Raw genomic sequence first — 24,625 nt, 5'->3', positions numbered from 1 at the left:
CACAGACTAACTGCTCTCAAGCCTGCAAAAGCACACCAGGCACCAGTGTGTCTAAGGACTTGACAGCACAGCCCCTTCTATTTAAGATGGGGCGCATACTGGAAGAAATTTGAAGATAAAAAACAAGACCACTGGACACTTAATTAAAGAGGTGATAATAGGACTATTGAGATTATTAATCTCCTGAGAAAATGGAATAGCTGAATTTTTACTAGTGTTTGTCTTGCTGTTGTTTTGTAGGCTGAATCACCTCAAAGTTGTCATTCTGAAGGAGCTGATAAAAAGAGGGAAGAAAAAACTCCAAGTAACTTCCAGAAGAAGTCGGTGAACATGCTTCAGCAACCTGACTGTAAGATTACAGGGGCTAAGAAAAGAAAAATTGATAATGCGTGAGATGAGTGCTTCTGAAGTTTCTAATAGTTTATGCATGTATACACCATTAGTTTTGTAGTTAATCAGAAGTTTAATTTTAAGACAATTTCATTAATATTTTATTCATATGGAGCTATATTTTCAGAATTTATTTCTTAAGTATTGAAGACTTGAGAATTTGAGACCTTTTGAAATTTTGAGATCATGAATTGTATAAACTTACAGTATAAAACAAGGGAAAAATAAGTCATTTTAATGTAAAACCCTTTAAATGTAAAATACTTAAGAAAATAAGTTCATATAACTATCTTAAGCTCTTTATGCCTTGCCATAACTAGTTGTATTTTCTTCTTTTGACACAACTGTCTTTTGATAACAATGTTATTATACTGAATATTTTACTAAATAAAAAGGAATAAGGTATCCATACAAATAATATTAGCAAGTATGCTACACCTCTATTGAAGTAAAATAAAACTGTAAGCTTCTGGAAACCACAGCCCTGCTTTGACATTTCACAGAGAATGGCTCTGGTATATTAACCAGACCACACTGTTGACTAAGTAGATAACAACATAGTTAAATTTGCTCCAAATCTAAATCACAAATGAATGTGTCTACGTTTAAAACACAGAAATGAATACTTAAGACTTAAGTGGTCAGTTTTGTGTTTGTTAGGAAAAAAATATATCTATAAATAAATGATTTGAACTGATTTCATCTTTAGAATTTTATTTATTTTTAAAATCTTCGTATTTCTGTATTTTTAACTTCAGATGGTCATCATTAAATCAGTGCAGTCAATTTACTTTATTGGCATGTGACTTTTTTGTCTTATTTGGAACTCGATGTAGCCCTTGAAATGCCCTTTTTAGTCAAAATAATCTTCTATATCAATATTTGGATCTAGTAGATCTTCTCCATATGCTGAAAGATTCATCTGGTTTAAAATTAAGTTTTCAAATGTTTCTTCTAAATCAGTTTCACCAATTAAGACCGCTCCCATCATTCGCCCATTCTGCAGGACGGCTTTGATGTACTCTTGTCCTTTGGTACACCTCAGTAGTAATTCATGATCTAAACCTAAGCCCTGTGCATTGTATTTCCCCAGCAATACAACCTATATAGAGAAAGACAAAACAGTTATTTTAGTGAGTATGAAAAGGAAACATAATATGCAGTTATTTTGTGTTTTCCTAGAATGGCAAATCTAGTCACGAAAATTTACAGCTAAAAGTGCCATTCGGAGGAGCCCAAAGAAAACACTTGCATGGCATGCATTTACTCTACAGATGACACTACCATACAATCTGTATGAACTTTAAAAATACCAAGCGAACATACAAATATGTAGGATGTAGACTACATTAGCCTTGAGTCACAATTTAAAGATTTAGTAAGAAGCTGAATTTAATCTTTCATGGGCAAATTGTTTAGTCTCCCTGAACCGTATGTATATATTTGTATGTGTTTCTCCTTGTCGGTAAATTAGGAGGAAAAATCCTGCCTCAGAGTGATGTAAAGAGGATTAAGTAAGATAATACGTAGGGGGAAGTACCTGCTCATTCTTGAGTATGAACAGCTGTTAGTTCCCTTCACAAAGGAGGAGTGAATTGCAACTAAAACTCAGAAATGCACCAACAGGGAACAAATCTGGAAGAGATTCCCCGCCCCAACCCCTCGAACTATAAAATACTACAGTGAGATGGTAGGTAATGATTATCAGATGATTAGTGATTAAAGCCCAGCAATAATAACCAGATATAGATTTGCAAGAAATGAGGAAATTTGTCATTTTTTGTAAAGTGATTAAAGCCATATAAGTTCTTATTCATGTGAGAAAATCAGATGACCATAATTAGTTATAAAACTAACAAGCAGAAAAGGCACTAATTTGCTTATCTATCTTACCTTATAGTTAAAAAATTTTGTTACATGAGCGAAAAGTTCAAAGCTGAAATCCATGTCAGTAGACTCGCCTACACTAGCTGCGGCCATGCACTTGGCTGCATACCATCCCATCTGTCTAGCCTGGGTCCACAGCCTCATCTGAAATTAAAAAAGGTTACGCAATTTAACTTTTTATTATCATTATTTGAAAAATGTTATCACCTTAACCTAGTAAAATTCCTTAAAGGGGTTCAGTGCTTGACAGTCCTTGAGAACAGATCTAGCTAGTTAGGTAATTGATTGAATCATCTTTGCCACAGAAGCAATCAGCCATCCACACTAAGCAACTGATTCTGGTGTTTGATCATTCTTATACCTCATGTGTGGTAACTAATGTCTTTTTGTGTGCAAAAAATAATAACCATAATCATGGATATGAGCTTTAAGCATTTCTGGTAGAAGTGATAGATTTTTTTAAAAAAATTCAGTCTCCTCTCTAAACAAGGAAGGGTCTGATGAAGTAAGAGGCAGCCTACGGTAAGGGAGCAGCGTAAACTGAGCACGGTAACAACCAGAGAACGGCCAACAGAAGTGGCCTGCGGTATTACACTGCTGCACTGCTACCTAATGTATTCTAGCCTCCGAGTCCCTTTAGTTTGTGTCTCGGACTATATAGAACAAACTAATTAGTGTACTTACTGCTTCTGCAAATTAAGAGATGAAATTTATTAGATTCACTCAAAGTAAGAAACCCCTGTTTATTTTTGGACTTTCCTGTATCAGAGTATGAGGCACATGAAGGATATAATAATATACATATTCCCTAGATTCAACCCTTAGAGGGCTGAGATGTTAAAAAAAAAAAAAAAAAAAAAAAAATCCCACGAACTCCAATTCCGAATTGAGCTTGGGACAGATATGCCATAAAAACAACATTGGATGTCACTGTAGAGAAAACTAAAAAACAAGCTAGTTTGAAGCATTTTAGAATTATGGCTGAAATCGCTCTCTTGTTGATGCTCTCTCTGATGTATGTTAAAACATACTAAATAGTAAAGCTGCTTCTTAGAATACATCTGGTTCTTCCACTACTTCACACTCCACAGTTAATCTGAATAAATATCCCTACCTGTGGAGCTGGTCTTTCACCAAGATAAGCGTTGACTGGTTCTTTCATCTGTTAACATCTACCTCTGTCTCTACTCCTACTAAAACCACCCCACCTCTGGCCGCTGAGTACCTTCCTCCAGTACTCCTGCTCCACCATTACAAGGCAGGCAACACTATCGGGGCAGGAGGAAGTCTAGATCCACTCAGAAGGGGTTGTTAGGCTGAGGAATTCTGCTTACTATGGGAACATTCTTTCAGTAATGATTCCCACGGGGATAGGATCATCAGAAGCAGAATGTATGGTTTATAATCTCAGTTTGCTACTTTTTAATCCAAAGCTGTGCTGTCCCAAATCATAGTCACTAGCCACATGGCTATTTAATTAAAAGTAAAATTAAAATTCAGTTCCTCAGTCACATTAGCCACATTTCCAATGCTTAGTACACACATCGCTAGTGGCTACCTGACTGGACACTGCAGAAACATAGAGCATTTCTGTCATCACAGAAAGTTCCACTGGACACCGCTGATAAGCATCTGAGCATGAAAAACAAAGTAACAATCATAATTCTTTTAAAATTAAAAGACATCCCAGTCTATTCCATCACTATATAATAACTTACCAAAGGGAAAAATTCTAGAGTTCTTTTTGTTTGTTGTTTTTGTGACAAAAAAACTCTATGATAGCTTCCCACTTAAAGTAGAAAAGTTGGAAAACCAGAAGGCTGGATATGCTGGTAGCAGTTCCTTTATTTTCAGATGGAATCTCTGATAAAAACCTGTGACCACCTATGCCAGCTTACCTGCTGCCAGACTGGGCTGGGCTGCCAGGAGACCGTGCAGATGTCACCTGCAGCATAGATGTCAGGAAGGGACGTGCGCATGTGATCATCCACCTTCAGGCCACCGTCTTTCCCTACATCAAACTAAACAATGTTCCTCATAAGCATATGGGGTAAGAAAAAGGAAACGTGACTTTTTCATTCTAAAGTAAAAGAACAAGTCAAATTCTACACGTTGATAAGCTGATCTTTAATGAGAAAAGCTGGCTAAACTGCAAAGTTTAGACAACTAAGCTGAATATCCAGGCACTCAAATTCCTACTAAGACGAACCCATAAAATTCTTAGAACTTCAAATTCTTAAAATTCTTAGAACATCAAAAATTGCCAATAACCATATGATGACCCCACCCATAGTTAGAAAAATATTCCTTAGTTTTTGTAAACTTCAAATGCTAAAAAGCAAAAAGTACAAGCTGGCTTCTCTAAAAGAATCACTTTTAAGAATTCATAGGAGGTATCAGTTTCTTACCAACATTTAGATAAATTGTGCATTATGTCCCCTTAATAATGACACTTAGGCTGGGATGTTAACTGCTTAAAGACTTGAAGCAGTAAAACAATATTGCAAATCAAGACATGAATATAAACTAAACTGTTTTCAGTCATCTTAAATTACAGTTCTGTGCCAAAACAATGAACAATTATTCATGCTTGAGAATCAGAGATCTTCATAAATAATACTTTAAAAATGTTCACAGTGGGACAAAATTTTCACCTTACATTGTTGCCACAAAGAAAAGGTTCTGTATTTGGTGTAACTCCTGTAGCACTGACAATGAAATCACAGCCATATATCTTTTCATTGGTCAATTCCACATATACAGGCCATACCTCTTAAAATAAAATAAAAAAATTATTCTCAAGTGTAATCACCACCATCTATAACATTATGTGAGTATAATGACTAGAAGAAAGAAAGAAAGAAAAAGGCAGGAGATGACTTTAAAACAACGCCTCTTAATATTTATAGGTACATTTGCTAAAACAATTTTTAATGTCATGAGTGCCATCTTCTTATTTTGGGTATAATCGCAAAACCATGGCAGGCATTCTAAATATTTTTCCTTCAGATTTAGACACAGAAATTCTAACAAAGTAAATTTAAATTGATAATACTTAATAAAGATTTTTAAAGAAATAATTTATAAATAGATTATACTCCATTGAGAGTTTAGTCCAAGTAGGTTACTCACTTTTCAGTGTTTTCCCTTATTATTCACATTCAAACTCTAACACTCTCTTTTCCTATGAAAAAATTCAAAGAATTCAGAGCAGTGGGATATCCCATACAGTAGGTTTGGGTGAGTGTATTTCTGAGTAGTTCTCATAGGAGTGTAGAATAGGAATTTTAAGAGATCTGTGCCTTAGTTTCAAATTTATAGATTTCATTCTGTTTGATTTTGAGGATGTCACTTCACCTTTCAGAGTATCAGATTTTTTTAGTTTTTATGTTTTGCCTTGATTCACAAGATATTCTGATTAACTCACAGCGTTATAATGGTCAAAACATAATGAGCCCTACATAAGATGTTAAGCTTTCTACAATTTAATTTATTAGAAAATGTAAAGAGTAGGTAGTGAAAACAAAATGATTTATGTTATTAAATTATGGTTTTATTTTTACTTTTCACATTTAAGTTTTATATGGAAATATGAAGCTGTTTTCTAAATATAATAATAAAGCAAGATTAAGTCTTCTTTTAAAATAAGTGTTTATTTTTTTATTTCATCACTTACCTGTGTCAGCTGTAACTAACTGATTATGATGGTCTCTTGGAAAAGTCAAGGACTTTTTCTTAGAAATTCTAAATTCTTCCTGAAGATAGATTTTCTTTACTTCACACATAGTTTCAATGTGAATTTTATGAGAAAACTAAAATAAAAGAAATACTGGTCACCATAATACTTCTAGAAAGAATGATCTGGGTTACTGATGATGAAGAAAAAATTTATAATACACTTATAAAAACATATAGAAAAAATAATTCTTATAAAAGAAAACACACTGAATGCCCACAAGCATGCCTCTCAATTTCTGTTTGAAAGAAATAAGCAGAAACTCAGTCAGTACTTAAAGAGATCTAGTAGCTGAATTGGCAGGTAGCACCAAGGGCATACTTTTTACTATGAGCCTCCCTGATAACTACACGTATATTTCTTTTAAATTACAACTGTTACAGACTAAAGAAAGTTGATATATCCCAGATTGTTATATTCCAGAATCTTAGTAAAATGCCAGTTAGGTAGGAGATACTCAATAAATGTTCACTGAACTAAACTGAAGTTCCCTGGTTAAGAATACCATTAATCTTAGGACCTGAAGGTGCAGGAATAAATTACTTTGTGTAATTCCCATCACAAAAATTAGATACACTGTGAAGCCAGCCCCCTTCCAACCTACTGAAGGCTGAAAAGGTATCATACACAGTAATAAGGCCTGCATGTTTCTTACAATATTTAAATATCATAGCCTTTTAACACCTACTAAAAAACTAAAATATCTAGTAAATAAAATGAGTAAAAGCAAGTCATCTGCTTATGCAATTAGGATATTAAATGTGTATTTTATTTAGAATCTATCTAATAACCTTTAAAATATTATACCACATCTAAAGTGACCTTTGAGAAAAGATTAATTTAAAATGACAGGTGTATTCACTAAAGTCTCTGTATGGAGATCTCTGTCTCTGGAGAGTTCAAATGGGCCAAGTGGCACTGAAGCCCTTTCCTAGCACCATGGATTTTAAGGAAAGCAACCTAGCAATTCTTTGACTATATACTTATAACCAGTCTTTAACAAACAGTTCAAGAATTTAAAATTGCATTTAGATATGTTTAAACAGTATATGAAAACATACCTCTTTTGTTCCTTTAAGATCCAACCCTTCATGCCAATCAGGTCCCAAGGCACTGCCTATATTACCAGCATTAGCTTTGGTTTCTGCTTCCTTTTTCCTTCCTGAAGGGATAAACTCAATTCAAAATCCAAATGATATAAAAACTGCCAGGCAGAGAATTACATTTGTGTTCAGAAGTTTTTAGGCAATGTAATAATTTTCACACATACATTCATACAGCAGGACTAAACTTATCTATATTAATCATTTTAATCATAATTTTAATATTTTGTGATATAGAGCTATAAAATGGGTAATCTTTCAATCGAGTGTTGTGTATAAACACTCAAAAGTGTTTTATGGATGTTATATACACTGGTTAATATGAAAGGTAAGAAAATTAGACATCAAATATTGAAAATTTTGTCAATTTTTAGTACCCCCAAAACTTACAAAATTCTTGCTCAATTTTATAAGCCAAAAGTTTAAAAAAATAAAAAAGCTCTTTTAAACTAAAAAACTGTATTTGTTTTTAAACTCACTGCATTTTTAATAAAATTACCTTAGGTATTGTCTAACTGGAGCATCTGTCCGCAAAGATGCAGATGGGCTGGTTTATTTAATTTACTTTAAATTGCCAGTTTTAGTTATACATATTTTTCATATAAAATACATCATACATATATATACACATATATAAATATATTTATCTTATAAATATTTCATACATATATATAAATAAAACCTTAAACATCACATAAGGAAATAGAAATATCTATATTCCTATCCCCAAATAAAATCTTTTTGCTAAATTTTCTTATAGCCTTTTTCTATATGGTTAAAAAAATAAAGTTTCATCCGTGAATGAATGAGCTAGATGCTATATTTACCTTCAGTTGTATATCTGGTTCTTTTTTGTGCAATTTTAGCCTCTGGTTTTTCAGCAATGAGCTTTGAAATCAAGAATTCAGCTGCTCCTGCATCGAAGAAAGTATTCCCAATAGCTTTATCTTTAATGGCCCAAATTACTTCACAGCCTTCAATTTCATACCTAAAAGAAATATGAAAGTTACTTGGAAGAAAAAAATCTTTGTATCTACAAATAACAGTTATCTCTTAAGGCAAATGTAAAGAAAATATTTTAAGGCAAACTGAGAAAGAATGATTATAAAGAGGAATGCAACACTTTTTCAGGATAATAAGTGCTAAGTAGAATAAATAATACAAGAAATTTAACCAGTTTACTGAAAAAACATATGTGACAAATATATGTACTGAATATCAGGTAAAATTTCATTACAATGAATCTCACTTCAAAGTGTTCAATTTCTACAAGATAGTTATATGAATGTCCCCCAGGGTTCCCAGGAGTGAGCAGTGTCTTGTTTATTACCTAGTTATACAGTAATCAGTAATGAACGGATAGATGTTATATATGTTATATAGCTACAATATTGAGAACAGTTGACTTCTTTGCTAACATACTTTATGTATTCAAAGCACATTATGGAAGGACACAGAAAAAGGAGCAAATGAGAGATACAAACTAAAATCTTAACTTTGTTATAACAGAATAATTACCCTGCAATGAATTCCCTTCACCTCAGAAATTTCGAAGCCATCTAGCCAAAGAAAGATCCAGTTCACAGAAAAATGAAGGATCTTAGAGGAAGAAAGGAATGGCCAAGGAAGCCACCTTCCATTACCGTTCAGGAGGTAGCCAGAGCTCCTGAGCACTTGCAGTTTTATCTCTAGGTTTGGACACGGAGAATGTAATTTTCTTAATATTCATTCCACAAAGTCCCTGAAGTTCATTATAATTTATCTGCTACTACTACTTGTTTTGGTACAAATGAATTGGGACAATCCTGGACACACAGTATATATGGTCATCCTAACTACACTAGGATTTTATTTGAAATTGCAATGGTAATAAGAGTGTATTGATGTTATTAATTTTTAACATTTATTTATGGTAAAAAGTACTGCCATCTTTATATCTCAGACTGATATAAGTTAGGTTACATGACTTTTCAAGGCTGATCAGTAAGCAGGTGATAAAAGAAAGAAGGTTTAGTACATCTGACTCCAGATCACCTGATTCATGCTTTCTGGCATATGGTAAAGGAGTCCCTTGCTTTCTCCAGTGGGCCTTTATTTTTCCTCCTCTCCTATGCCAGCAAAGAGGATTTATAGTTACTAGATGTCAGATTATCTGGAGAACGTTTTATCTTAACACTGCTCAGGTCATACAGCATTGCTGATGAGCAGAGAGCAGAATACGCACACATTTGGTGATAAATTTTATATGTCAATTTACATACAGGCACACAGTTACCATGAAATGATTTCCTTAATTTTTATAAATTAGAAATTTCTGTAATTACCATTTTCTTTTTGTATTTTAAAGTAGTACAGCAACGTAACACATATCAGAATAGCTTAAAATACTGATGCTAGACCAGCAAGCCATATTTACTATAAGTAGTCACCATAAGGAACTCTTGGATGTGCTGTACCTCACAAGACACCCTCTAATCCTCTTACCCTATGAACTTGTCCTCAGAAAGATGCATAAGCATGAAGGTATCATCACCCATAGGGGAAATACTGCTTTCATTTTTAAAACCACTCTTAAAAAACAGACAACAGTGAAGTATTAAATTTTGTGAAATTATGAAAAACTATGTCTGTTTGAAAAAGAAAGGATTAACCTACATTTGGAAAGAAGAAAAGAGATAATAACTGAAATAAAAGTATACTGAAGAAAATCAACATTAGCCTCAGTGGGACACGGGGGCTATTAAAAAGCAGAAAGAGTTTGGATATGTCATTTTTCATCAAGAGAAGACAAAGGCCTAATCATTCAGTAAACCTAAACCGAGAGAATAGCACTATATGGGAGCTTTCTTAAACTACCAGAGTTTACTGAATATAAAATTACGTGTTTTATATCCAAGTATATGGTCTTTAATCTTCAACCTAAAGAAAGTGAGGAATAGGATTAAATGTTGAGACTCTGAACATTTTTGAATGAGAAAGCTTTTCAATGTGAATAATAGTAATAATAATAATAATAGTATTAAGTTATACTTTTGGTGATAACTGATGGAGAAAATCTGTCATGTGTACATAAGGATTTGAAGCCCCTCTTACAATAAATCTATGCCTCCCTCCTCTTGGCCCAGTTTGGTCTTGACTCCCTAGTTTTTTCTCTGCATTTTTCCATACAATGCCACAAACTTCATAATTAAAATAATGATTGCCACACCTAGTACTCAGGCAATCCAACAACTCTTACAGGTTTCCACTGGGATTCACCATCCTCTAAAAAGGAGGGGCAAAAACCTAGTCTCAGTTGGAATGAATGGAAGTGAGAAAAGACAGGGCTTTGGCAGATTCCTTATTTTGATATAAATTTGTCCTCTTTGCAGACAGACCCAACTTTCTGGCCTGAAAAATATCTATACTATTCCATGTCAGCCATCTGCTGAAAGATACAAATCACAAAGAAAGTGCATCAATACTCTGTAGACCACAGCAGGTCCTCAATGTTTTCCAAACTTGAAATATCATCTTAAGATGATAGTATTTCACATTAAGGTGTTCATGATCCCCAACTTCCAAAACCCAAGAGCTAGGAGTACCACATACCCTGAAATAGAACTCAGACACTTTGCGTTTCATCAGCCAGACAGGTACCATACATGAGTGAAGCAGGATGGGTATAAGCAATAAAAAGCAGTGGGGACTATCTCCAGAACTCTCTAAAGGTGCACACATTTAAACTGTTCTCCAGTACAGTACATGCTTCTAAGAACACATGTATGGGCCAAATCTAGACAGTCATCAGTGTCTGCCCCTTTGAGACCTAAAGCATTCCCGAAACTCCTGTGTTTTATAAGGTCAATTTTGCAACTATGAATTCCATGAAAGCTAAAAAAATAAAGTGGATTTTTCCCCTTGAAAATGTATGAAAAACAATTATATTTATCTTTGATTTTAGGATAACAAGATGTCTTCTAGTCTGTCAATAATCACATGAATCACAGAGCAATTCTTACATAATATTCAAATATATGTACTTACACTAATTCAAGTGCAATACCACCGTTCCCTATGATCATTATTCTCTTAGCTTTTGTAAGCTGTTTCTGAAATTCCTGTATCAAAAAGAAAATGAAAAGAGTGTTTTGTAATAGTGGGCAATGCCTGAAGCAAGAGGCTTCACTGATAATAAACCTCACTTTCCCATTCTGCCAGGACGCACCATCCCAATTAATATAATAAATGCTCCCTCCATGTTTCACCCCAAACTGCCTTTATAGCAAGGCCTCTTCCTGACTTTCCTTGCCTTTTATGTCACTACATTCAGAATTGCAGCAAGAGCCTCTGTCTTTAGTTTGCCACATTCCCAACTATTTGACCAAATCAATTACCAACATGACACTGATCTTGACCCTGGAAACAGGATTCTTCCTTTCCTTCTAGTCCCTCAATTGACACTTTCCCTGCAGTTACTCAGCACCTGGGACTTGCAGGAACGAGAAGCACAGCAGCACAGTGGTTCAGAGCACAGATCTAGAGTCCCTGGCTCTAGCAGTTACTAACCAGGTGACCTTGGGCAAACTGCTTAACCTCTCTGCACCTCAGGTTCCCCAACTATAAATGGAAATAAGAGGTGAGTATATCTCAAGGTTTCTGTAAGTATTAAGATGATAGAGATAAAGCTGTTGGGAGTAGGAGGCACATAATGTCTAATATTTATTTTAAAATGTTATTACGTTATAAGACAGCTAATTGATGCCTCCACCTCCCATCCCTCCCTCCCCCCCCACCAAAAAAAAGATCACAATGAACTTGGAGAGAAAAAAAAATAGCAGGAGTCATTCTTATGGTACTTTCTAAAGTAGAGAATTGTCCCATTGCTTCCAGATGACATTTGAATAGCTAAATTCCACCTCCCACTATGTCAGGTCACCATTTCTATTAATGGACCCCAAAACTTATTGTAATGTACAATACATAACCACTGAATTGACTTCTTAAATTCTACAAGAAAAAACCTGAAGTTAATTCTAGTTATCCTTCACTGAACACAGCAGGTAATTAAAGACCTGTAAAGAGCAGTGGGCAGGGAGATGAATGTCATGAGTTTAGATTATACTTCTGATAAACTTAATAACTACTTTAGTATAGCTAAATTTCTTAGTCTCTCCATCTCAGCTGCCTTTTTGCAGAGTGGGAGTAATGACTGTCACACAGGATTATCATGAGGATTCAGTGAGTTCATATATGTAGAGGACCTCGCTGTAACACAGTTATGAACTCAATCTTTGATACTACGAACCTAAAATGTTTACAAGAACATAATCCAGTTCTTCTAGTATTGTCTAAATTCCTAATTATTTAAGAATAAACTGAAGAAAATACTATCAATTTTCAAGACTATAAAATCTTATCATGTAAATGTACAATTACCACTTCATGGGACATGAAGTTGGGAAAAATCAACAACGAGCTTGAGGTAAGACAATAGTATTGTGACTAGAAAACAAGAAGGTTTTTGGCAATAAGGGTCAATGAACCCTGAAATAAATTACCAAAAGAAGTTGTATAAGATTCTGAAGATAGAATTTCATCTTATTGGGATAGTTTATCACTGTTCTTGAGCAGAACAACAAACCAAGTGTCTTTTTCAGTTCTAGGATTCTGTCATGATTCTGTATGACAAAGATCTTCTGAATACTAATGTCTTTGCTGAGAAGTAAATTTTGGACATGCTTTATCTTTTGAGAAAAAGATCATTACGTCCTTTAGGATGCAAGTCACATACTCCCGATCAGAGTAAAATAATGAATGTGTGTGCAATGTAAGTTGTAACCTTCAGCATAGACATTATTTCTGGGATATCACATAATGGAAAGAACATGAAATAAAAAACAAGATAAATTATCCACTAAAACTACACTCAAATTGGCAGTAATAAAACATTGTAACTACTTTCTGGTTTATGAGTCATGAAACCTATCTTCTGCTGCTACAGTTTAGGAATTGACATTATAAGTGGAACACTTTGATTCAAATGTAGAAAAAGTCTTAAGAAATCTTCATGTTTCTTTCCCATGACCAATGTCAAAATGTTACCTGAGCACTGTCTGTATCACGGATTCCTAACACGTAAGGATTTGCTTCACATATCAACTTTGGTTTAGCTCCAGCACACAAACAGAGCTTCTTATAAATATGCTGATTGCCATCTTCAGTTAAAATGCACTGTAAAACCATAGAGCAACGAAGAGGAGAGGGGAAACATTTATAAATAGGTACAACTGCACTTTAAACATTCAATAAGACAAAAGCAAAAAATATATTAAGGTTGCCTCTTGGTGGCACTCAATACTTTGTTGCAGCAATGACAAAGCTAACTGAGCATAGGAATGCATTCTCTAATCCAGTGATTCCTAATCACTTTAGAACCATGAACCATTTAAAAACTCTGATGAAAATTAGTCCTTCTCCCATGGAAAAAAAGGTACATTCCCACAAAGTTTTGGATAAGACCAAGGGAATCTCATGTTTGGAAAGGTATGTTGACCTTAGATTAGAAAGGAAACATTTAGAAAATTTCAAATTGAGCATTCTGATGAACATTTCCTTGATGAACATTCTGATCTCAGTGAGAAGATACTGTAAGAAGATCTAGTGATTCTAATCATATCAGACCTTAATGTCTGTTATGGGTACCGGGGAGTAGTGAATGGTAGAAGAGGTCACAATACATCTTAATCTGAAAAATCAGAAGTGCTAAAAACAGTATTTTATATTCCTAAGTACAAATAACAATCACTTTACCAGCAAACTTCATGCTGTTTGGGGATTATATTTTTATGTAAGTGAAAAACATGTTAACCTTAAATCCTAGCATGTACTGGCTTTAAAGTTAATTTATATTCATTTTGAATTAATGAATTTAGATGAATCTAAAAATACATATCAGAGATCCATTGTTTTTGTTCCTTAATATTGAATGAATATCTACACAAAAGTAGAAGCATTTAGAAAGCAGGTATACATAAGCATGTGCTACTATGAGAGATGTCAGACTTTGCTGGAATGGTTTCGGGGAGTTAACCTTTGTGCCATATGTCTGATTTATAAAACTTGCCAAATAGCATTTACATACCCACTGAAATATTTGTTACCCATTTTAACTCTTCAGCTACATAACAAATACATAAAACCAATAAACCAACACAGTATAATCATACAGAAATGTTACACAAGTCTTCCTTTAGATAATCTGGTTAGAATTTTAACTAATAGAAGTTAGTTATAGGCACTGACCAAATTTAAAAAATTATTTGCATTTAGCTACTATAAAAGAAACACAAAAACTTTTCATTGGCTACTGTTAAATTTTTGGAAGTAGAGACGAAGGTAAAACACATTGTTTCTAATTCACTAAAGAATACGAAGGATGGATGACAAAATGCAGACATGTATGTTATGTAGGACACTTTTCAAATGAAATGTGTGGCACTCTGATTCATTCAAATGCCCTAATATATAAGTTCCCTCATAATTCATTAGTATACTTTTGAGCCTACCTCAATGAGCACATTCACTGACATGGGTGTCTTATGGAACAAGTACTACCATTACAAGTATTAGGAACTAACTGCGGTGTTTGGATTCAGATTTGTAATATTTTTCTCATAAAACTCAGTACTTTTTCTTACTTTTTTTTTCCCTGTCAAGTTATTTGTTTCAAATGTGACATGTATGCTTTCTCCCTAAGGGAGAACTCAAATGTGAGCTGCTTTAGAGAAACAACTACAAACCCTACTTCCTATCTTGCCTAAAGCTCATCTGAAGATACTGTTAATCATGTGACACTGAGACTTCCTGACATCTGAGACTGAGGTACTGCCTTTCCTGAGACTGTCTTAGTTTGAGCCTTATATCATTTTGGACTATTACAACCACCTCCTAATTTGGTTGTTGGCTACTGGCCACTTGCTCTATCCCAGTTCATCCTTGACACTGCTGTCAGATACATCTTCCTAAAAGAGTATTTTAGCATCCCTGGCTCCACTTAGAATCTCTTTACTATTTTTTCCATTGATTATAAAATAAACTCAATTTATTAGCATGACATAAAAAGCTCTTTACAATCTTATTATTTCTCTGGGCTAGTCGGCCAATCTCCTTTACTTATCCACACCCCAACCCCTTTGACAGTCTCACTCTTCCACATGCCCCTTTCCTTTCTCTGGGTCTCTGAACCCGTAACGTAATCTCTTCTTCCTGGAATGTCCTTTTCCACCTGGAGAACTCAATTCACCTATCTTTAAAACATAGCTCAAACATTACTCAATCTGGGAGGTCTTCCTCAATACCTACGATCAGAGCTTTGATAATATTTCAACAACTGTTTTCTTCTACGGGCATACATTACACGTATGCACGGCTATACTCCCTATGACACTGAGAGCTACCGGGAGTAGGTTCCTGCTATTACTGCTATTGTATCTTGGTACTTAATGCAGTGCCCAAAACACAGTGAACACTATATAAATGTTAATGCTAATTTAAAATGTAAAACCTAAAATGCCAGGTTAAACTAATTATATGACCCCAATAAACTCACAAAAAGTGTAAGTTTTTCTAATACCAATGGAAATCAATGTCACTGAAATTTACATGCTAGAGACTTGGGCGGTGGTGGAGCAGGTGGGGGTCAAAGGAAGGCAGGCAAAACCTCACCAAGATTTAACAATGGCAAATGTCATTAAGAAAAAAACCCTCTTACATGTTCTTTGCTGTTCAGTTGCTTTACTCCAGATTCTATAACCTTAATGTTGGGAAAGCGATTTTCTAACATGGTACTTGGTTGTTCTTCAACATCAAATTCTTCCAACACTTTAGAAACCTGCATTAGATAAAAGAAATAAAAATGTATACTTAAAAAATTTTTTCCTTTCAAGAATTTTAAATAATAAAAAAATACTTTCATTTCTTTTTATACACTATTTATTTTATATTGATAAAACAAAGCTGCCAACTGCACTATATACAGTGGAAAGAGGGCCAGACTCCACATTTTAAGACCTAAATTCAAATACTAGTCCTACCACTCTTGGGCAACTCAGAAAGTCACTGAGCCTCAGTTTCCTGGCCTGGAAAATTAGGGCTAACACTACTTACTTCTGTATAGTGTAATCAAACAGCTTATCTATTTCTTTATCCTTGTAGCTCTCTCTTTCCATTGACTAGCTAACCTTATTGTGATCTAGTCTTTGGACTCTTCTTTCCTCTTCTCCAAAATCACTGGCATCCTCTTGGACTCACTTTCCGTCCTATCCCACTAAGACTCCATTGTGGATCATTTACTTCCCCCTTTCCCCAAATCCTTTACTTCCTTGCTCTCTTATCCTTAACCATTAATTACCCTGAAAACGCCCAAGCACAGACCAAATTACTTGCTTTCTTGCTTTCTCTAGTCCTATACCCAGTCTGCTATAGAAGTACCACACACCTTTCAGACCAGTATTTGGCCTTAAACACTGCATTGAAATGCTACTGCATGGCTATAGCAGTTCTCAAACCTTTTAGTCTCAAGACCCCTTCACACCCTTACCAATGATTGAGGACCCCGATGAGCTTTTGTTTTTTTGAGTTACACCTAGCAATATTTGCTGCATTAGGAACTAAAACTGAGAAAAATTTTTAAGTATTTCTTAATTCACTTAAAAGTATCAACAATAAAAACATGTTACACTGATACAACATACCTTTAATGAAAAATATTTTTTTCTAAAACAAAACAAATTAAGTGAGGAGAACAGCCCTGTTTTACATTTTTGCACATTTCTTTAATATCTGTCTTAAGAGAAGATAGCTGCATATCTGCTTCTGCATTCAAACTGCTTCTACCTTTAAACCACTGCAACGCTGTTCTGGTTGAAGTATCAATACACGAAGAGAGTTCAGCCTCACACAGATATGCAGCCCTTTCAGATAATTGTACATTCTTCTTGATGCCACACTAAAACTCAACAAGTGATGGTTTCTTAAAGATTACATGAAATGTAGAATTTGAAACCATATCAAGAACTTTTCATACTGTGACTGTGAAATCCGTTAGTTTATCCTGCACTTCGAGCGGATCTTGGAACATCACACATCAGTCGTTTGGACAATACTGGTTCATTAAGTTAACAGAGATCTTCCAAGTACTGACACATTTCATATCAATAAATATAAAAAAACACATTCATTATTATCAACAATTTCATGAGAAAAGTCTAAGTACTATAAGGCTGACAGTGAAGAATGAGTTTTCCAAAAATCTAATTTTTGCTTGAAAGTTCTAATTTAGTCATATTGGCAACAAGTACCAGCTGTTGTTTTCTTAAAGTGACAGGCTCACGTCATTCATTTTCCAAACATGAATAGCCAGTTTGTCAGCTGTTCTTTCAAGTAAAATTGATGTTCCATGAAAACAGTAGCTAGTTCATCTTCAACTCAGCAATTGCACAACTGCTTTTCCTTGAGACAACGTTGTACTCGTATGCAGAAGAGCTTTATGCATACATCGCATGGCATCATATAGAATATTAAAAAGATGTGTACTCAGGAGTCAAGATTTAATAAAGCTAACATGTTTTTTACTGGCTTTTATTTTTTTCACTAACTGTGTGGCAGTGAAGAACAAAATGGCTACCGATGTAAGCAGCCAGCACTGCTTTTATACCATCAGTGCAAACGTCAATACAGTGAGAAGAGCAGTAACATCTTGGTAACATATTCCATTCCGTCAGTGACTTTTTCAAACTCTCACCATTCTAATATTCCCTGAACTTACTCTATCCTCTTTATTCTCAGTAAATCACCTAACTTCTAGGCACAAAGAGACCACTAAGAACTCTGACTACTTCTTTCCCACTATCTAGACATTTCTTTGCTAGTGTCCACCTTCCCTGACCCATTCCCACGGTTTCAGAGTCAATCCATTGCTCTGTGCTCCATATCCCATCGCCTCTCATCTCCTCAGGACTCCTTCCTTGTTACATATTCCTTGCTTTCCTTCATCTTCAGGCTTCCCCACTGGTTTCTTAATCTCAACAGGTGAACAGGCTCAAGTGTTTCCCACCATAAAAGAATAAAACTCAACTTAACGCTAGACCTTATGTCCTCTTTTTGCTGCCACTCTATCTTTTCTACCTTTGCAGCCAAATTTTTCAAGAGAGAAGTTTATGCTAACCGTCACTTTAGAATTTCCTCCCATTCATTTCTCAAAACAGCATAAACTGTCTCAAAGTCACCAATGATTTATACTAGAAATAGCTACTTTCGAGCCATCATCTTACCTGACCGTTCCACAGGATCTGACACAACTGACCACTCCTCTTAGTTGAAACTTTTGTCTTCCTTGGCTTTAGGGTTACTGCTCTTTCACAGTTTTCCTCTTAGATCTAAGACTAAGAAGAAGGACGGCCATTTTTAAGTTCTCCTTTCTCTCTGACCTCCGCTTAGTGTTCCAAGGACACCACCACTGGGCCCATCTTCTTCTCCCGGCATGTGTCCTTCCTGGGAAAGTGCAAGCCAGGCCTGTAGCTGCAGCTGACACTGAGACAACGGTGAATACTAAATTCCCGTCTCCAGCTCAGTCTTTCCACTCGCTCTAAATGCCCCAGCAGCTTGGCATCATCTAAATTTAGATAAAGTGCAATTTCGTATCATGGCCCACAAGCCCGTCACGACCTGGCCCCTGCCTACCGGCTCAGCCTCGCACTCCACACGCCAGCGGTGAACTGGTCCCTGTTGGGGCATGTTTCATAGTTACACATTGTCATGCACCTTGGCACATGCCTACCTCCACTCCCTCTCTTACAAACACTGTAAAACCTTCTTCAAGTCTCAGTTTCAATGCAACTTCCAATGTAAAGCCTTCCTTGATTCGCAAAAGGCAGGCTTTGGCACTCCTTCACAATGTTTTCTATGAATAAAAATAAATATGCATGTATTGGAATATGACCTCAATTTTTTTGCCTCTATCAGGATAATGATCATATTGTATGACAACTATTTCTTGCATATCTGTTGTCCCAACAGAAAGTAATCATTCTGAGAAACTGGCCATGAGGGCCCTACAACCAAAGTGCCTAGTTTCAAAACCTGACTTTATGCACCTCAGAAATTTACCTAACCTCACTGTGACCCATTTACCTCACCTGTAACATGGGGATAATATAACAACCTACTTCACAGGGTTAAGAATTAAATACATTAATATATTTAAAACATTTAGAAGTACAGCATAATAAGTACTCCGTAAATGTGAATTATTATTATTATTAATCCTTTTTCTCCTTTAAAAATTACGCAAGTCACGAATATGTGCTCTTTTTAACACTAAACAAATAAACAATACATAATAAAGATTAAGTATTAAAATCCTTCTTTACCGCTCTTTAAATCTCACTTTCCCCTTACCCCAGGGATAACCACCAGTGACTTTTTGACGTATGTTCTATACTTTTAATCTCTATACCCTGGGTGCCTAGCACACTGGTTGGTGAAGAATCTCGATGCTCAATAAATGATAACAAGAATGCAATTTCTGACTTCTAAACACTAAGAATAACTGACACTTGCAATATTTATTTTAATTCACTTTCACATAGATTAGTACATCTTAAGCTCACAACCTTGTTAAGTAAGCAAGGAAGATATTATCCTAATGATGCAACTCAGGTACAGACATTTGCCAAGGTTACACAGCCAGTAAATAATAGTTAGGCCTAGAACCCAAGTTCTTTTTCTTCTATTGTACAACACTTAAAAAAAAAAAGATTGGCAAAAACTAAACTCAGAGGTCTTACAACTCTGGGATCATTACACCAAATTAAGTCTTCTGTAAAGACATTAGAAGACGCAGCTATACATCTCTCTATTATGTATGTACTCTTAGCCGTAATTGAATATATACTTTTTTCTTTTAGAAATTAAGAGCCATAATTTGTTCTCTGGTTCTCCCAATCCCATAGTTCTTTTGGCTGTACCAAAGGTTCTAAGATATCTTATCTCTAGGCAGGTTATAAAGAGCAACATATGGCACTAAATTACCCTTGGTCTTAGGGGCTTATGTAAATCTTAGGGGTTTATATATGAGAATGGGGTAGGTTAAATGTATTTTGATCTCTTCCCTGGGAGACAATATATACAGAACTTTTATAAAACATACTTCAAGATTGGAAAGGTGTGTTTGTGGGAGATGGGTAGGGAGAAGGTTGCTTTTCCTCTTTAGCATCAAGTCTTTAACCTTTATATGAATAAATAATAAATCTTAGACAAAATGCTGAAAGAAATAAAAGATACAATCTATTATCAGAGTATTATAAGGGAAAACTTCTAATGAATCAAAGACTATGTCAATAGTCTTCACTGCAGTGTGGGAAGAAAAGATTTATGTTTTTCATCTTTTTATTCATTTATTTTTTGCATAGGCATTATAATATTCACAACTGTAGCACTGTAGTACATGTATATAATTTATAAATATAATATTAAAATATGAGCTCAAAAGTTTTTAACAGGTGAGGTACAGGATCAGAAATGTTTGGAGACCACTTTTCTTTGATACTATGACCCAAATGTTCTCAGACTCCTATTATAATGTTATAACATGTGTAAAATAAACTCACGAACTACAAACTGTTCTGAGATGCTTATGACACATCTGAAACATTAATTATCTGCAAGTGTAAACCTGGCTCAAAAGCACTTTTCTTCTGACTCGTAAACACACACACACATTTATAATAAAGATACACATGTATATTTGCATAAAGATACACATGTATATGTGTGTAACACCTTTCCTCAAGAGATAAATTTTCTGAAAAGTAATTCTGAGTGGGGAAGAAAAGATGGGAGAGAAAAAGAGAAAACTAGAAATTCAGTACCATTCCAGGTGCTTTTGGTATTCAATCTGAACAATTTTAAACTTTGAGCTATGATTTTAAAATGAGTATCAAAAGAACATTTGTCATTTTAAACAATTAAAATACTACAATTACACTAACTGCTATTTGAGTGATTGTAGTTTTTAAAGAGTAATACTAAGAAAGTTATATAAAGGTTCTTACCAGCTTGAAATTTGTAACTGCTTTAATAACAGGAGAAGCTGTGATCAGGAGAATATCTTCTGATGGAAAGTGAATCGCCAACTAATTAAAAAAACAAGTAGGAAAAATATGATAAATAACTAAGCATTAGTACATATGGCATGGTGGGGTGAGACAGGGATAACACAATTTTAATAATGTTGTTAACTTAAGGAACTAAAAACTCACTGTTCTTACTCTAAAGGTCTTGGTCATATTTATGGGGTAGTGGTGAGTAATGTTCCACTCTCATATTGATTAAAATGAAAAATACATTTACACTAAACTCAACAATTATCATGCAGAGGATGAGAAGAAACTATCTTCTTAATTAACAGTTAAACCAACTTCTATTTATTATAAAATAATAATTTCAATTACCTTTAGTAGAATGAAATTAAGCAAAGCTTCAATAAAACATTTAAAAGCTTAGCACCTTTCCCAAGTACTTCTATAATATTTGACAATATTATCACTCTCTCCATCTTGCTTTCCTCTGTATATTCTGTAATTTATTTCCCCACTTTCTGTTTCCACTATTATGCTACTAAAATCACCTTGAAGTTAGCCTTCCAGTCTCATGTTAACCAGCTTCCCCTGCCCCAAACACATTGTAACTAATCACCTTTAAAAATTTTTCATTTGATCATATTACTACACTGCTCAAAATCATGTGACTACTTATGTAAGTCTTTGTTAAATTCTTAGCACGATTTATAAGATCCTTTATGATCAGGTCTCCCAGCTTTCTGGCTTCATCTCTGGTCATCTTCCCCAAGCAGCAAAGCTTAAACCATATGCTTTAAGCTTTGCTGCTTCCAGATGGTGCCACGCTTTTCCACCTGAGATTACACTGTTGCCTCCCTTTGGAAAGTCTGTCTTTTCTTGTCTACTTGGTAAACTTTTTACTGATTCCTCTATATAGGCATAACTCAGAGATATTGTGGGTTCTGTTCCAGACCACTGCAATAAAATGAATATCTCGATGAAGCAAGTTGCATGAAACTTCTGGTTTCCAAGTGCATATAAAAGTTATGTTTAGGGACTTCCCTGGTGGTGCAGTGGTTAAGAATCCGCCTGCCAATGCAGTGGACACGGGTTGGCCTGGTCCGGGAAGATCCCACATGCCACAGAGCAACTAAGCACGTGCAACACAACTACTGAGTCTGCGCTCTAGAGCCCGCGAGCCACAACTACTGAGCCCGCGTGCCTAGAGCCCGTGCTCCGCAACAAAGACAAGCCACTGCAATGAGAAGACCACGCACTGCAACAAAGAGTAGCCCCCGCTCGCCACAACTAGGGAAAGCCTGCGCGCAGCAACGAAGACCCAACGCAGCCAAAAATAAATAAATAAAAGTTATGTTTACACTATAGTTGCCAATATTAAGTGTGCAAAAAAATGTGTTCTTAAAAAATGTAATGCCTTAATTAAAAAATACTTTAATGCTAACCATCCTCTGAGCCTTCAGCGAGTGGTAATCTTTTTGCAATAGTAACATCAAAGATCACTGATCACAGATCACCATAACACATAGAATAATAATTTAAAAGTTTGAAATATTGCGAGAATTATCAAAATAGGACACAGAGACACGAAGTGAACACATGCTGTTGGAAAAATGGTGCCAATAAGGCTTGCTAGAGAGGGTTGCCGCAAACCTTCAATTTGTAAACAATGCAATATATTCAAAGTACAATAAATCGAAGGGCAATAAAATGAGGTATGCCTGTACTAAGACAAAAGGACACTTCCCTTAAGAAAGGATACTTCTTCCCTAACCCACTCCTTACCAACTCCACAGGTACCCCTAAGGTACTGAACACATTGATGAAATGACTTATTTACTTACTTACTTTTACTTATTTATTTATTTACATGACTCACTAGGCTGTGAGTCTCTAAAAAGGAGGTACCATACTCTGTTTGTATTAGTCTGATCAGCCCTTAGTACAGTGCCTGGATTATAGGTGTTTACTCAGAAAATAAATGAAAACTACACATCCAAAGATTAAAAGTTAAGGGGAAAAAAACCTCTTCAATTTCTTATGACATCAGTGATGTCATAAGAATAAGACATCTGTTTACCGTTTACCAACAGAATAATCCAGTCCCTCTTGGAATACATGTACATGTATATATGTGGTCTGATTATTCACTATAAATCAGAAGAGCATACCCTCACTGCATTTAATCCCTTGCCAGTTGTTTTAAAAAACATTACTAGAGATGATATATCTTCTATCTTGGGAGTCCAAAGTATAGGAAACTTACGTAAGCGTTTCTTTATCATTCAGTTATGATGCACTCAGGACTTGGGTAGCGTGCGGAAGCGGGATTCAATCAGCTAATTAAGAAAGGGGGCTGAGTTTTCCGACCAAGAACTTACTAGTCGTAACCCCCCCTCTCCTCCCCATCGGCTTTGACATTACTAGGACCAGAGCCGGGTTTAGTCCGCTTTGCGTTTCCCCTAACAACTTGCTCGCCATCGCTCCTCCCTGCGCCGGAAGCGAAGCCTGCGAGGTACTAAGGACATCATCTGGGGCCACGACACAGTCTCTAATATCTGGGAGCAAGGAGTGAAAGGGGAAAAAAGGAAGCGGCTAAAGAGCGGCCTGGAAAAAAACCAGGAAAGGCGGGCGGGGAAGGAGCCTCAAGCGCCACCGCCTCCGGGACGGACGAGAGGCGGAGCCGCCTGCGCGCCCCCTTACCTGCTCCGCACAGGTGACACCCGCGATGCCACCCCCGACCACCACGAACTTCCCCGCCGTCTGGGGCGAGCACGCCGCCTCCATGCTCTCGGACTTCCAGCGGTTTTAGGACTCCAGTGCGGAAGCCGGGAAAGTTTACAGGCCGGGAGAGGGAGTGGCGCGGAGAAACCCCTTTCGGCGCCTGCTCCTGAGAATCCGAGCTACGGGTGCCCGGGAACTCACACTTAGTCTCTTCGCGCTTCTCCGAGCTACGGGTACCCGGGAGCTCATAATTAGTCTCTTCGCGTATCGGCCGGGGCTGCGTTGCCTAAAGCGCAGAGGCGGCTTGGCAATTGCGGAGTTTTGCGTTACTATCGCCACAGCTGAATGTAGTTTTTCCACGAAAATTTGGTAAAGATAAGACAAAAACCAAAGTAAAGTAGATGGGTTGTCAAAAGAGGCTTGGCAGGTTTTCTAAAGACAGACCAGTGTTCTCACGGGGCAGAGCGTTCTTAGAATAAATGAAGTTCTCACTGTTCGTTCCTGCGGGAAATTAAACACAGCCTCAGCTCTTAAACTCTTCCTGGTAGAAGGAACATAATCCTTCCCTACCCTTAACCTAGCAAGCTAAGATTTTATGTTTTGGAAGCACATTCTTCATTGACACATTAATCAAGACGAAAGCAATACTACTATTGTTTTCTAAGAAG

At 35.9% G+C, this 24,625-nt stretch overlaps 2 protein-coding genes across 5 annotated transcripts in view; one reads left to right on the top strand and one right to left on the bottom strand.

Annotated features, from left to right (window-relative positions):
- Positions 1–1,087, top strand: part of RECQL (RecQ like helicase) — a 35,983-nt gene extending 34,896 nt beyond the window's left edge. The window contains exon 15 of the mRNA XM_082351986.1: positions 241–1,087. Coding sequence (XP_082208112.1) covers positions 241–393 — 153 coding nt within the window. The 3' untranslated portion in view covers positions 394–1,087. The remainder of the gene's footprint in view (positions 1–240) is intronic.
- On the bottom strand, positions 1,088–24,140 carry PYROXD1 (pyridine nucleotide-disulphide oxidoreductase domain 1). Of its 4 annotated transcripts, XM_082351993.1 has the most exons (13): positions 23,937–24,084; positions 23,500–23,791; positions 21,210–21,290; positions 15,869–15,988; positions 13,201–13,329; positions 11,143–11,216; positions 7,944–8,104; positions 7,075–7,175; positions 5,954–6,089; positions 4,937–5,049; positions 4,176–4,298; positions 2,284–2,421; positions 1,088–1,492 (listed from the first exon to the last, which is right to left on the bottom strand). In XM_082351993.1, the coding sequence occupies exons 4-13, from the start codon at positions 15,938–15,940 to the stop codon at positions 1,244–1,246; spliced, it is 1,296 nt and encodes a 431-aa protein (XP_082208119.1). In that variant the 5' UTR covers positions 15,941–15,988; positions 21,210–21,290; positions 23,500–23,791; positions 23,937–24,084; the 3' UTR covers positions 1,088–1,243. The 4 variants fall into 4 exon arrangements, with proteins under 4 accessions (XP_082208119.1, XP_082208118.1, XP_082208121.1 ...); XM_082351992.1 differs by lacking the exon at positions 23,500–23,791 and having other exon boundaries at positions 23,937–24,140; XM_082351995.1 differs by lacking the exons at positions 21,210–21,290; positions 23,500–23,791; positions 23,937–24,084 and adding an exon at positions 18,935–18,995.
- Between the last annotated feature and the right edge of the window lie 485 nt (positions 24,141–24,625).

The sequence above is a fragment of the Balaenoptera borealis genome, assembly GCF_965194805.1.
Source record: "Balaenoptera borealis genome assembly, chromosome: 13".
Taxonomy (NCBI): domain Eukaryota; kingdom Metazoa; phylum Chordata; class Mammalia; order Artiodactyla; family Balaenopteridae; genus Balaenoptera; species Balaenoptera borealis.
The sequence above is the reverse complement of the archived record's forward strand: the minus strand, read 5'-3'. Positions and strand labels throughout refer to the sequence as shown.

What these genes read in the sequence shown, in the direction of transcription:
- PYROXD1 (XM_082351992.1), bottom strand. Translation starts at nt 24,020, where the DNA reads ATGGAGGCGGCGTGCTCGCCCCAGACGGCGGGGAAGTTCGTGGTGGTC. An exon ending in CTTTTCTTTGTGGCAACAAT is followed by an intron (nt 4,299 to 4,936) that starts GTAAGGTGAAAA and finishes AACATTGTTTAG; the next exon opens with TTTGATGTAGGGAAAGACGG. An exon ending in CAAAATTTTTTAACTATAAG is followed by an intron (nt 1,493 to 2,283) that starts GTAAGATAGATA and finishes TTCTCTATATAG; the next exon opens with GTTGTATTGCTGGGGAAATA.